Genomic DNA, 14,926 nt, shown 5'->3' with positions numbered 1-14,926 from the left:
ACGCCGATCAATCCGAATAGCCATAGTCATAGACTCATTCAGACCCGTAGGCACAGGGAACCCCACCATAACATCTTTAATGGCCTCAGAAAGGCCATCTCTGAACTTTGCAGCCAGGGCGCACTCATTCCACTGAGTAAGCACTGACCATTTCCGAAATTTTTGACAATATATTTCTGCTTCATCTTGCCCCTGAGAGAGAGCCAATAAAGCTTTTTCAGCCTGAATCTCCTGGTTAGGTTCCTCATAGAGCAAACCCAATGCCAGAAAAATCGCATCCACATTAAGCAACGCAGGATCCCCTGGTGCCAATGCAAATGCCCAATTTTGAGGGTCACCCCGCAGGAAAGATATAATAATCTTAACCTGCTGAGCAGGGTCTCCAGAAGAGCGAGATTTCAAAGAAAGGAACAGCTTGCAATTGTTCCTAAAATTCAGAAAACTAGATCTATCTCCAGCAAAGAACTCTGGAATAGGAATTCTAGGTTCAGACATAGGAGCATGTACAACAAAATCTTGTATATTTTGAACCTTAGCAGCAAGATTATTCAAGCTGGAAGCTAAACTCTGGACGTCCATGATAAACAGCTAAGGTCAGAGCCATTCAAGGATTAAGAGGAGGAAAAGAAAAAAAAAAATCAGCCAGGCTGCAATTAAGGCTAGGCAGCAACCTCAGAGGAGAGAAAAAAAAAAAAAAAACCTCCTCAGACTACTTTTCCTCCTACTTCAGCCCAAACATTTGGGCCGGCTATACTGTCATGATTCCAACGGCAGGGAATCACAAAAGGACAAGCACCAACGAGCTCTAGGGTGATGGAACCTGAGCTGACCGCGACCCTAAACCTGAACACACAAATAACAATAGCCGGGGAACGTGCCTACGTTGATCCTAGACGTCTCGCACCAGCCGAAGATCTAACTTCCCCTATTAGAAGAAACACAGACCTCTCTTGCCTCCAGAGAAATACCCCACAGAAATAGCAGCCCCCCACATATAATGACGGTGAAATGAGAGGAAGGCACATACACAGTATGAAAACAGATTCAGCAAAATGAGGCCCGCTAAAACTAGATAGCAGAGGATACAAAAGTAAACTGTGCGGTCAGCAAAAAACCCTTCAAAAAACCATCCTGTAATTACTTGAACTCATGTTCCAACTCATGGAACATGAGGAGCAATTACAGCCCACTAGAGCAACCAGCAGCAAAGAAACAATTATATGCAAGCTGGACAAGACAAAAATAAAGCAAAACGTGGAACAAGAAAATCAAAAACTTAGCTTGTCCTGAAGATTACTGAAGCCAGAAGCTGAGGTAACAAAACACCCTGATAACCTTGATAGCCGGCGGGGAAATGACAAGAAAGCCCGGTTAAATAGGAAACTCCCAAATCCTAATAGAACAGGTGGACACCAGAGACAGCAGAACACAAATCACCCAGTACCATCAGTAACCACCAGAGGGAGCCCAAAAACAGAACTCACAACATTAGGCCATGTGCACACGGTGCGGATTTGGCTGCGGATTGGCCGCTGCGGATTCGCAGCAGTGTTCCATCAGGTGTACAGTACCATGTAAACATATGAAAAACGAAATCCGCTGTGCCCATGGTGCAGAAAATACCGCGCGGAAACGCTGCGTTGTATTTTCCGCAGCATGTCAATTCTTTGTGCGGATTCCGCAGCGTTTTACACCTGTTCCTCAATAGGAATCCGCAGGTGAAATCCGCACAAAAAACACTGGAAATCCACGGTAAATCCGCAGGTAAAACGCAGTGCCTTTTACCCGCGGATTTTTCAAAAATGGTGCGGAAATATCTCACACGAATCCGCAACGTGGGCACATAGCCTTAGGGTTAGGGTTGGAATTAGGGTTGTGATTAGGGTTGTGATTAGGGTTATGGCTACAGTTGGGATTAGAGTTAGGGGTGTGGGGGGGTTCGTGTTGGAGGTAAAATTGAGGGGTTACCACTGTTTAGGCACATCAGGGGTCTCCAAACGCAACATGGCGCCACCATTGATTCCAGCCAATCTCGTATTCAAAAAGTCAAATGGTGCTCCCTCACTTCCGAGCCCTGACGTGTGCCCAAACAGTGGTTTACCCCCACATATGGGGTACCAGCATACTCAGGATAAACTGCGCAACAATTACTGGGGTCCAATTTCTCCTGTTACCCTTGTGAATCTAAAAAAATGCTTGCTAAAACAAAATTTTTGAGGAAAGAAAAATGATTTTTTATTTTCATGGCTCTGCGTTGTAAACGTCTGTGAAGCACTTGGGGGTTCAAAGTGCTCACCACATATCTAGATAAGTTCCTTGGGGGGTCTAGTTTCTAAAATGGGGTCATTTGTGGGGGGTTTCTACTGTTTAGGCACACCAGGGGCTCTGCAAACGCAATGTGACGCCCGCAGACCATTCCATCAAAGTCTGCATTTCAAAAGTCACTACTTCCCTTCTGAGCCCCGACGTGTGCCCAAACAGTGGTTTACCCCCACACATGGGGTATCAGCGTACTCAGGAGAAACTGGACAACAACTTTTGGGGTCCAATTTCTCCTGTAACCCTTGGGAAAATAAAAAATTCTGGGCTAAATAATTATTTTTGAGGAAAGAAAACGTATTTATTATTTTCACGGCTCTGCATTATAAACTTCTATGAAGCACTTGGGGGTTCAAAGTGCTCACCACACATCTAGATAAGTTCCTTTTGGGGTCTAGTTTCCAAAATGGGGTCACTTGTGGGGGTTTCTACTGTTTAGGCACATCAGGGGCTCTGCAAACGCAACGTGACGCCCGCAGAGCATTCCATCAAAGTCTGCATTTCAAAAGTCACTACTTCCCTTCTGAGCCCCGACGTGTGCCCAAACAGTGGTTTACCCCCACACATGGGGTATCAGCGTACTCAGGAGAAACTGGACAACAACTTTTGGGGTCAAATTTCTCCTGTTACCCTTGGGAAAATAAAAAAATTGCAGGCTAAAAGATCATTTTTGAGAAAATAATTTTTTTTTTTTATTTTCATGGCTCTGCGTTATAAACTTCTGTGAAGCACTTGGGGGTTCAAAGTCCTCACCACACATCTAGATTAGTTCCTTTGGGGGTCTAGTTTCCAAAATGGGGTCATTTCTGGGGGATCTCCAATGTTTAGGCACACAGGGGCTCTCCAAACGTGACATGGTGTCCGCTAATGATTGGAGCTAATTTTCCATTTAAAAAGCCAAATGGCGTGCCATCCCTTCCGAGCCCTGCCGTGCGCCCAAACAGTGGTTTACCCCCACATATGGGGTATCAGCCTACTCAGGACAAACTGGACAACAATATTTGGGGTCCAATTTCTCCTATTATCCTTGTCAAAATAGGAAATTCCAGGCTAAAAAATCATTTTTGAGGAAAGAAAAATTATTTTTTATTTTCATGGCTCTGCATTATAAACTTCTGTGAAGCACCTGGGGGTTTAAAGTGCTCAATATGCATTTAGATAAGTTCCTTGGGGGGTCTAGTTTCCAAAATGGGGTCACTTGTGGGGGAGCTCCAATGTTTAGGCACACAGGGGCTCTCCAAACGCGACATGGTGTCCGCTAACAATTGGACCTAATTTTCCATTCAAAAAGTCAAATGGCGCGCCTTCCCTTCCGAGCCCTGCCGAGTGCCCAAACAGTGGTTTACCCCCACATATGAGGTATCGGCGTACTCGGGAGAAATTGCCCAACAAATTTTATGATCCATTTTATCCTATTGCCCATGTGAAAATGAAAAAATTGAGGCGAAAAGAATTTTTTTGTGAAAAAAAAGTACTTTTTCATTTTTACAGATCAATTTGTGAAGCACCTGAGGGTTTAAAGTGCTCACTAGGCATCTAAATAAGTTCCTTGGGGGGTCTAGTTTCCAAAATGGGGTCACTTGTGGGGGAGCGCCAATGTTTAGGCACACAGGAGCTATCCAAACGCGACATGGTGTCCGCTAACGATGGAAATAATTTTTCATTCAAAAAGTCAAATGGCGCTCCTTCCCTTCCGAGCCTTACCATGTGCCCAAACAGTGGTTTACCCCCACATGTGAGGTATTGGTGTACTCAGGAGAAATTGCCCAACACATTTTAGGATCCATTTTATCCTGTTGCCCATGTGAAAATGAAAAAATTGAGGCTAAAAGAATTTTTTGTGAAAAAAAAGTACTTTTTCATTTTTACGGATCAATTTGTGAAGCACCTGGGGGTTCAAAGTGCTCACTATGCATCTAGATAAGTTCCTTGGGGCGTCTTGTTTCCAAAATGGGGTCACTTGTGGGGGAGCTCCAATTTTTAGGCACACGGGGGCTCTCCAAACGTGACATGGTGTCCGCTAAAGAGTGGAGCCAATTTTTGATTCAAAAAGTCAAATGGCGCTCCTTCCCTTCCAAGCCCTGCCGTGTGCCCAAACAGTGGTTTACCCCCACATATGAGGTATCAGCGTACTCAGGACAAATTGCACAACAACTTTCGTGGTTCAGTTTCTCCTTTTACCATTGGGAAAATAAAAAAATTGTTGCTAAAAGATAATTTTTGTGACTAAAAAGTTAAATGTTAATTTTTTCCTTCCATGTTGCTTCTGCTGCTGTGAAGCACCTGAAGGGTTAATAAACTTCTTGAATGTGGTTTTGAGTACCTTGAGGGGTGCAGTTTTTAGAATCGTGTCACTTTTGGGTATTTTCAGCCATATAGACCCCTCAAACTGACTTCAAATGTGAGGTGGTCCCTAAAAAAAATGGTTTTGTAAATTTCGTTGTAAAAATGAGAAATCGCTGGTCAAATTTTAACCCTTATAAGTTCCTAACAAAAAAAATTTTGTTTCCAAAATTGTGCTGATGTAAAGTAAACATGTGGGAAATGTTATTTATTAACTATTTTGTGTCACATATCTCTCTGGTTTAACAGAATAAAAATTCAAAATGTGAAAATTGCGAAATTTTCAAAATTTTCGCCAAATTTCCGTTTTTATCACAAATAAACGCATAATTTATTGACCTAAATTTACCACTAACATGAAGCCCAATATGTCACGAAAAAACAATCTCAGAACCGCTAGGATCCGTTGAAGCGTTCCTGAGTTATTACCTCATAAAGGGACACTGGTCAGAATTGCAAAAAAGGCAAGGTCTTTAAGGTCAAAATAGGCTGGGTCATGAAGGGGTTAATAGAGGCAACTACCTGCTTGTTGTACCCGGCACTGGCTCAGAACAATCACTGACTGCCCCTGCCGACACTTCAATTGCTCCATGTCAACAGAGCAGCTTTTCCTCTTACGGGTTGCTGGGTCATACAGTTATGCAGCGTGCTCTGTTCACACTGTCACGATTCAGCAGTCTGCAGTCACATGAGATGACTCTAGACTTTTATTCTTTGACCTAAAAACCCCTTTAAATATGGAGACTGTCTAAAGCAGGTTTGAATGTTCAACTTTCTTGTACTCTAAGGGTATGTGCACACGCTGCAGATTACTCTGCAGATTTTTACTGACTGATTTTGGTAAATCTGCACGTAAACCTCACAGCGGATTTACCGTGGTTTTTTCGCGGTTTTTGTGCGGATTTTACCTGCATTTTTACACCTGCGGATTCCTATTATGGAGCAGGTGTAAACCGCTGCAGGATCCGCACAAAGAATTGACATGCTGCGGAATAAACAATGCAGCGTTTCCGCGTGTTTTTTTCCGCAGCATGTGCACTGTGGATTTTGTTTTCCATAGGTTTACATGGTGCTGTAAATGCATGGAAAATTGCTGCGAATCTGCAGCGGCCAATCCGCTGCGGATCCCCAGCAAACTCTGCAGCGTGTGCACATACCCTTAGGCTTGCACTACCTAAAAATAATAAAATCTGTGTTACTTAAACTCCCTTAGTACAGTGATGAATCTATGTAACTACTTTGCTCATTGGTGACAGCTGAGCTTTTGACCTCGTTTTATGGCAGCAGAATATCAACAAAGCCTGAAGCAGTGGCAGAGAGGCATTCATTTACCTGGCTGATTTTATTAGTTTTAGCTAGTGTAATCTGTAGTCTATAGGCAGAAGAAAGTTAAAAATAGAAAAATTCCATTAAAGGGAATGTGTCAGCAGGTTTTTGCTACTGCATCTGCAAGCAGCCTGATGTAGGAAAAGAGCAGTTGAATCCAAGGATGTATCACATTGATAACTGGATGCAGCCGTTCTGATATAATTAAATCTTTTAGATTTAGAATGAAGCAGAGCTGAGAAAGCTAGCCCCGCCCACACCAGACTCTATGTTTGCAAACTCTATAGACAGTGCAGTGCTTAGTTGCTGGACTAGTCCAGCACAGTTAGTAAACAACAGCACTTACTTTGACAAGTGCCAAATCCCTGAATTCTGTGCTTCAGCCTTTATCTCCTGCTGTCTTCAGATTACATAGCAAAAACCTGCTGACAGATTCATTTTTTGCTCCCCTGCTTCCCAGAGCCATAACTTTTTTATTTTTTAGTCAAAACGGCGATGTGAGGGCTTATTTTTTTGCAGGATGAGTTATACTCTTAAATGCCACCATTGGTTTAACATATCATGTACTGGAAAATGGGAAAAAAATTGTGGTGAAATTGCCAAAAAAGTGCAATCCCATATTTTTTTTTTTTACCATGTTTACTAAATGCTAAAACTGACATGACATTATGATTGTCCAGGTCATTACAAGTTCATAGACACCAAACATTTATCAATTCATTTTTATCTAAGTGGTGAAAAAAATTCCAAGTTTGTTAAAAAAAAATTGCGCCATTTTCCAATACCCACAGCATCTCCATTTTTCGCGATCTCGGGTTGGGTGAGGGCTTATTTAATGATAATCTTTTGATCGCCCATTATTGCATTTTAATGCAATGTTGCGGCGACCAAAAAAATGTAATTCTGGTGTTTTGAATTTTTTTTCTCATTACGCCGTTTAGTGATCGGGTTAATTCTTTATATTGATAGATAGGGCGATTCTTAACGCAGCGATACCAAATATGTATATGTTTGATTTTTTTTTTAATTGTTTTATTTTGAAAGGGGGGTGATTTGAACTTTTATATTTTTTTATTTTTTTAATATTCTTATAAACATTTTTTTTTACTTTTGGCATGCTTCAATAGTCTCCATAGGAGACTCAAAGCTTCCATAATCAGATCAGCTCTGCTACATACAGGCGATGATCATATGTAGCAGAATTGCTCACTTGCTATGAGTGCAAACCAGCGGGCGGTGCTCATAGCGTTACGGCAGTGACAACCATAGAGGACTGCTGGATACCTCTGGTTGTCATGCCAACCCATCGATGACTCGCAATCACGTGATGGGGTCACCGATGGGCGGGATTTCCGGCACGGTTGCTGGAAGTGTCGGTTAAATGGCGCTGTCAGAGATTGACAGTGGCATTTAACAGGTTAATAGCCACGGGTGGATCGCGATTCCACCCGCAGCTGTTAGAGGCACATGTCAGCTGTTCAAAACAGCTGACTAGTTCTGGAAAAGATGTGGGCTCAGCGCCAGAGCCCACATTAAAGGGAGGGAGTCCGACATCGGCGTACTATTACTCCCAATGTCGGAAAGGGGTTAAGGGAATTATCATATTTCACAGACACTCACTAAAAGAACAGTCATGTGGACAGTGTCCTGAAAGGAATTATGTCAGTGTCTTTGCATCCCTATATCGGGCCTTCATCAGACATCTTGTTTGTTGAGTAGTACGGCAGCCAATATGTGGCAGTATGCTGTTTCCCCTAAAGTTTTTTCACAGTGCTACTAAAAATCATACAGAGTGCACAAATCATTATAAAAGAAACACAAAACTAATACCAGTAGGATCCCCTTTGGCTATAGCTTCAACAATCTCAAACAGGACCGAAAGAGATTACATCCCGTCAGTCTCCTGACCCTGAAGCCAGTCAGTGGCCTCACCCATCAGGTAACTAACAAAGTAGCACTCTGGAGAGCTATAGCATGAAAGCATGAAATAGATGAAATCTGATATGCATTACTGCTCTAGAAAATGGGAAAAATTGAGGATGCTTTGCACATAAATTGGCCAATTTATGTATAACCAGCAGCCGAGATAAAGCGATTCTCTTTGCTGGGAAGCTATCCTAATGTGAATCCTTTCCTAGGCTGAAACCTACTTCTATATGGGTAGATAGGATAGGATCCTGCTGTGATTAAAACCGCTGGAGCCTGATGGGTGAAGTGCTCATTCAGAGAGCTTATGTATACAAATAACAAAAGACTGCCCGTCACTTCAAAACAGAAAACAAGTGTGTACAGATGCGTACTAAGGGTAGCCATCTCCATAAATAAATAACTAACAAACAAAGTTGCACTCTGTAGCGCTATAACTTGAAAACACGAAATCTGAATTGTGTTACTGCTCTAGAAAATAGGAAAAATTGAGAACGCTTAGGGCATAAATTGGCCAATTCATGTGTACCTGGCAGCCACGATAAGGCAATTCTCTTTGCTGCGAACCTATACTAATGGGAATCCTCTCATAGGCTGAAGCCTGCATTTATAGCTGCAGAGTTAGGGCTCATGCAGACATCTGATTTTTCCATTTACAAGAAAATCAGACTGAGTTTGATTACAGTGTCATCAGATTTTCTTGTGCGTGGAAAACTTAAAAGAAAAAATTCTGCACCTTTCTAGCGATCCGTGAAACTCGAACTGCACTTAAATGTTATCTGTGCTCTGTCTTATTTTTTCACAGACCCATTGACTAGCATTGCCGATTTTGATCCGACTTGTCTCAGTGACATGCAAATGGTCCCATTCGCATTGCAGTAGATTAGGTATCCGTGGTTATGACCATTAACCGCTAACTGTCAATATATGAGTAGTCATAACTATGGATATTTAAACTACTGCAATGCCCTGCACATGAGGTAAGCGACACAGTGAATCAGAAGAACTATACTACATTTGTAATTGCAGGTATTTGCTATTTTTATTACACCTACTGCATATTGTGATAGGATCGTGGAGATGGGAATACCCCTTGAAGGTTCTTTTTATTGTTAATGCTTTTCACGGATAGCATGTTATTCAATGGGGCTGTGCACATGTCTGATTTTTATTCTAGTTTTGGATCAAAATCAGCAATGCAATTGTAGGGGTCCAAGGAAAATATTAGATTGAACTGGGATGAAATCTGAGCCAAGTCCAATTTTCACAGACTCGCCTAATGGAGGAGGTGGAGAACCTTTGTTTGTCACTACCTCTGAGGAAAACTCGTCCCGCTGTGATCAAACTCTGATCAAAATCTGATTAGAAAAATGGGACCATTATTCTCGGATGAAGAGAAAACGGTCGTGTTCACCTGCCCTTGTGCAAATTGTTTGCTTCCATTGAAGTGTATCCGGGTGATTTACTCAACAAATGGCTCAGAGATCATTGTTCTTATATGTTAAAATACACAGAATCATCTGCTTAACTAGTAAATATTTTGCACACAAGTGATAAATGAAGTTGTGTCGCACAAAGACAAAAATAAAATGTTACATCTAGATGAGTCAATTAAAAATGTCTGTACATCAGAGCGAATAAAGCTGTTGGCAAACAGTAGTTCCATGCTTCGCATGATTCATTAGTGTATTAAATACACTCTGGTACAATGCCAGCGCACATTTCTCTTTCCTGGTCACAGTTTAGAAGTCCCCTTCTGAGCTTTTATTATCAGTACAATACGAAGCTTTCGGCACTAGTATTTATCTCTGTATCCAGTTTCTGGCCATTGGAGAGAATTTTCTGATGTGAATAGATATCAATAGATATCGTCAGATACCCTCAGCTTAGTTATGGCCTTCATTGGAAAGTACAGTGCACAACTTCCTCACCCCAGGAAAATAAAAACCTCCTCCATTACGCTCAAATTACCACACTCTACTTTCTCCTCTTTGCTTTATGTGTGCCATAAACATTCATCAGACACGAGAAAAGCTTTATTCAATGGTTAAGCATTTCTGAGATGACTCAAAAGCTTACGTCCAAGAGTCTGGACAGACATGTGTCTGAGATGGTTTAGTGAATCCTGCATTGAGTAGGGGGTTGGACACGATGACCTTGAAGATCCTTTCCAACTCTTACATTCTATAAGTCTTTTGCCACCGATACCTCACCTATTCATTTGGCTGTAAAATGGCAACAAATATGAACCCAAGTGACTTATTATAAGGCATTGATAATACTTTTATGCACTTTTGTACAAGTCCGACACTTCAGATTAACTCCTTTGCTTCGGGGGTTTCTCATGATTTTCCACCTCTGGGAGCCAGGAGCGATGCTCACTAATTAATAAATTGGGCAGCACGGTCACTCAGTCGTTAACAGCACTGGCGTCCTGAGTTTACAATCTGGCTTCCGTCTCCACTATTCCACTGAGACTGCCCTGACCAAACTTACGAACAACTTACTTACAGCCAAAGCTAACAGACTATTCTCTGTACTACTCCTTCTATGGCCACTCTAAGCTGAATGTGCTTGCCCTCGTCAGATCACAAATGCTAAGCAGCTTGAGGCTGGGCAAGTACCAGCGTGGGACACTGGCTGGGAATCCCGGGTCCTTCTAGACCTGTCCTCTGTCTTCGACACAGTTGACCACTGCCTCCTACTACAGATCCTCTCTTCCTTTGGTGTCAAAGACCTCGCCCTATCCTGGATCTCCTCATACCTTACCAACCGCACATTTAGTGTTTCCTACTCCCATACTACCTTTTCATCTCGCCCCCTCTCTGTTGGTGTCCCTCAAGGCCTGTCCTAGGACCTCTTCTCTGCTCAATCTATACCCTTGGCCTGGGACAACTCATAAAGTCCTATGGCTTCCAGTACCATCTATATGCCGATGACACTCAGATCTACCTCTCTGGCCCAGATGCCACCTCTCTGCTGTCCAGAATCCCAGAGTGTCTATCAGCCATATCCTCCTTCTTCTCTCGCTTCCTCAAACTCAATGTGGACAAAATTATCTTTCCTCCATCTCGCACATCTTCCCTACCTGATCTATCTATCACAATAAATGAATCCATACTCCCCCGTCCCGGTAATCCGTTGCCTCGGAGTAACCCTTGACTCTGCCATGTCCTTTAAACCGCACATCCAAGCTCTCGCCACCTCCTGCCGCCTCCACCTCAAAATTATTTCCAGAATTCGTCCTTTCCTCAACCCTCACTCTACGAAAATGCTTGTGCATGCCCTAATCATCTCTCACCTTGACTACTGCAACATCCTCCATTGTGGGCTACCCTCTAACACTCTCGCACCCCTCCAGTCCATCCTTAACTCTTCTGCCCAACTAATTAATCTCTCTCCTCGCTACACTCCTGCTTCCCCTCTTTGCAAATCCCTTCACTGGCTCCCAATTTCCCAGCGTATCCAGTTTAAACTGCTAACACTGACCTACAAAGCCATCCATAACCTTTCTCCTCCGTATATTTCCGTACTAATCTCTCAATATCTTCCCTCACGTAATCTCCGTTCCTCCCTAGACCTCCTTCTCTCCTCCACGCTTATTCGCTCCTCACCCAATCGCCTCCAAGACTTCTCCCGAATATCCCCCATCCTCTGGAATTCTGTGCCCCAACACGTCCGGTTATCAACCACATTTGGATCCTTCAAACGGAACCTGAAAACTCACCTGTTCAAAGAAGCTTGCAGCCTGTAATGACCACACAGCCAACTCAACACCATTGGAGCTACTGCAACCCCCGACCTACTGTCTCCTTCCCCATAATCCTGTAGAATGTAACCGCGCAAGGGCAGGGTCCTCTCCCCTCTGTATCAGTCTGTCATTGTTAGTTTGTTTACTGTAAGTGATATTTGAATTTTGATGTAACCCCTTCTCATGTACAGCACCATGGAATTAATGGTGCTATATAAATAAATAATAATATCCTACCAAGGAAAACATCTGCAAGTAGTTTGTATGTTCTCCCCATGTTTGCCTGGGTTTCCTCCAGCTTCCTCCCACACTCCAAAAACATACTGATAGGGAATTTAGATTGTGAGCCCCATTGGCGACAGCGATGATGATGTCTGTAAAGTACTTTGGCAATAATGGCGCTGTATAAGCATGTAAAATAATAATTGATATTAACTCCCAATACTTGTATAGTTTCTGAATGCAAACACTTGACACCTAGTCAAAAGGCCATTCAGCACCTTATACAAAATGTTACCTGAACTGAAACCTAGGTACACCACACCTTCTTAAAATAGAAGATTAACATGGTAAGAGTTGATACATACCACTTACACTATGCATTATATATCTTTAGAAAATCATCAGAATGGGAATGTTGAAAATTCTGGTTATACACTGAAAAATTCTAGTTTGGCGTATGTCCCTTTTATGTAGCAATAACTTTGGAATGTCTTAATGTGTCCCTTTGGTTCTGAGACTATTTTTTCATGGCACATTGTCCTGTGTCAATGTTAAATATATGTAGATATATTTTCACTTAAACAAAAAAGCTGAAATTTTACAAAAAAATGTGAACAAATTTGCACTTTTCAGACTTTAAAGTCTCTGCCCTTAGAACAGATACACCACAAAATAGTTAATAATCGGCATTTCCAATATGTCTATTTGATATTAACAGAATTTTTAATGTTTTTAAATGGTGTTCCCTTGATGGGATAAATAGCATACTCATTTTATAGGTTAGGTTGTTACAACATGTTGATAAGAAATATGTATAGTTATGTACATATATTGATATATTATTTTATAGTTTGTTTTTTTTTACAATAAAATCATTTTTTTCGAATGTTTCTTTGTGCTTCATATTGTAATAGCTGTCACTTTAATAGTTGACTGCGGTGCATGAGGGTTTATTTTTTGCTTGACAAAATGTAATATTTATTGGTATCATTTTGGGGTTCTTTAGACTTTTTTTAATTATGCTTTTTTCTGGAATTCTGGAAATGTTTTGTTTATGGTATTGGCTGGACAGAATGAATCACATTCTCATTTTTGTAGTATGAATTATGGACACTTTCTCACAATAAAACCTTATGAAAATAGCAAATAATTATCAACCAGAAAAGAATAAAACATTTTTTAATCTAAATAATTAGAAGCTAGTTTTATAGTTCATGCCAAATATATTTTTTTGTTTCCAATAATAAAGGACTTAAAGGAAAAAAGGTGTGATACACATGTATTCGTCAGGAGATCACCTGTCACCTCTCTTCTATCCATGCTGCCTGGCAGCTCCCCCACAGCACCTTTTCCTTCTTCACACTGGCAGAAGTCAATGCTGTTGTCGACTCACCCTGAGATATCTCGGATTTAAGTCATTGTTGGGAGTGACAGGAGCATATACAGCTCTCACTTTAAGGGCAGAGACAGACTGCCGTATTTCTTGTGCGAGAATTGCATTGTAAACCTCATACTGGCTGTGGGCTCTCCTGATCTGAGCTTGACAGCTGCATAGTAATCCATCATACTGTCTTGCTCGGGTCAGTGGAGGTGCCGGGTCAGTCCGTGCAGTGTGATGCGATTCTCGCATGAGAAATACGGCAGTCTGTCTCTGCCCTAAGCACTGATATCACATGCTGGGTCATGACTACAGCGGGGGTTCTGGTTTCATTTTGAAGCTGAGAATCCCTGCTGTAGCTGTGATCCAGGCTCAGATATGGCCAACAGTAGCAAGAGCTTATGAGATTCCACTCTGTAAGGACGTTTGAGGTACATGCAATGCAGGGGAAGGGTTAAGAGGAGTCAGACATTTGTCTTTGATAGACTTGCTTGATGGCAAGATTACATTTTCATAATTTGTCCTCAATATTTTGAAATAATTACTGACAATAGAAACACATCTGGGATGACCAAATGACTTACCAGCCATCTTTTGATCAGTTCTTGATGTTTCAAGCGGTCATGTGATTTTTCCCCCCGAGATTAACATAACATGCTGCACTGTTTTGTGTTTTTACATGGACACCATGAATGACTGTATGCTGGTTGAATAGGAGAGCTGAATTCTTTGCGCAGATCTGAAGTCAAATTTTGTATATCTTATTGCCTTTGTGGGAACTTACCGATAAGTTATCTCTTAATGTGTAATGGACCAGGTAATAACCCATGATATTTCCATTCTCAGGTCATTGATAACAATGGAAAGTTTAGTGTTCCGAGCTGCATGGGTGACATTGCGGATGAAGAGGGTGGATCTAGCCTAAAGTTTGAATATCCCTTTGATGATGTGACAGTAATTGACATGCGTTGGATATGTGATATAGTCATGAAAACCATAGAAGTTTTGTACTTTGTAAAAAGATGGGAGGCATTGGTGCATATAGCCGTGCAGTTCAATATACTTTCTCAGTAAGTAGATCTGTGCATTTTCTGTATGAACTATGTATTCATAAAATAATGAAATCCAGGGCATTGTGTAAGTATTAAAGTCTAATTGCCCACAGTTGTATATTAATATATTGTTCTCTTATTACAGTGAGAGGTTTACTGAGCAAGTCACGCCATTGTTGGTTCATGCTCAGAGGATGCTGGCTGGAAGAATATTTGACAAAAAAGGAAGTGATTTTTCAGATTCAAATTCCTATACACAAATTGAGGCAAGTGATGGAAAGGTCAGTAACTGAAAGCTATTTGCGGTATGCTAATGAGCCATTTAGAAGTCTGCTTTGCCGTTTTTTTGACGTGTCCGTGGTAGAGATTGGAGAATTGATTTGCAGAACTCCGGTCCATCAGACAGGTCAACAGTCTGTCGACCGGAGCCTGAAAATTTCTTTACATATCAGCATTCCTGTCTCTGCTTTTGATTAGCTGTATGGTGCAATGTTATCATTGTGGTGTGATGCACACACAATGTCACGCCAACCCAACTAATAAAAGGAAGAGCTGGGAATGCCGGCAATTAAAGGGAACCTGTCAGCAGGATTGTGCTTAGTAACCTAT

At 41.7% G+C, this 14,926-nt stretch overlaps 1 protein-coding gene across 6 annotated transcripts in view; it reads left to right on the top strand.

The window, feature by feature from the left end:
* CFAP54 (cilia and flagella associated protein 54) overlaps positions 1–14,926 on the top strand; it is a 752,512-nt gene that overhangs the window by 474,710 nt on the left and 262,876 nt on the right. For all 6 annotated transcript variants that reach the window (XM_069764454.1, XM_069764457.1, XM_069764455.1 and 3 more), the window contains 2 exons: positions 14,112–14,335; positions 14,463–14,598. In XM_069764454.1, the coding sequence (XP_069620555.1) occupies positions 14,112–14,335; positions 14,463–14,598 (360 nt within the window). The remainder of the gene's footprint in view (positions 1–14,111; positions 14,336–14,462; positions 14,599–14,926) is intronic.

This window comes from Ranitomeya imitator, chromosome 4 (assembly GCF_032444005.1).
Source record: "Ranitomeya imitator isolate aRanImi1 chromosome 4, aRanImi1.pri, whole genome shotgun sequence".
NCBI classification, from domain to species: domain Eukaryota; kingdom Metazoa; phylum Chordata; class Amphibia; order Anura; family Dendrobatidae; genus Ranitomeya; species Ranitomeya imitator.
This window is presented reverse-complemented; position numbering and strand designations above follow the sequence as displayed.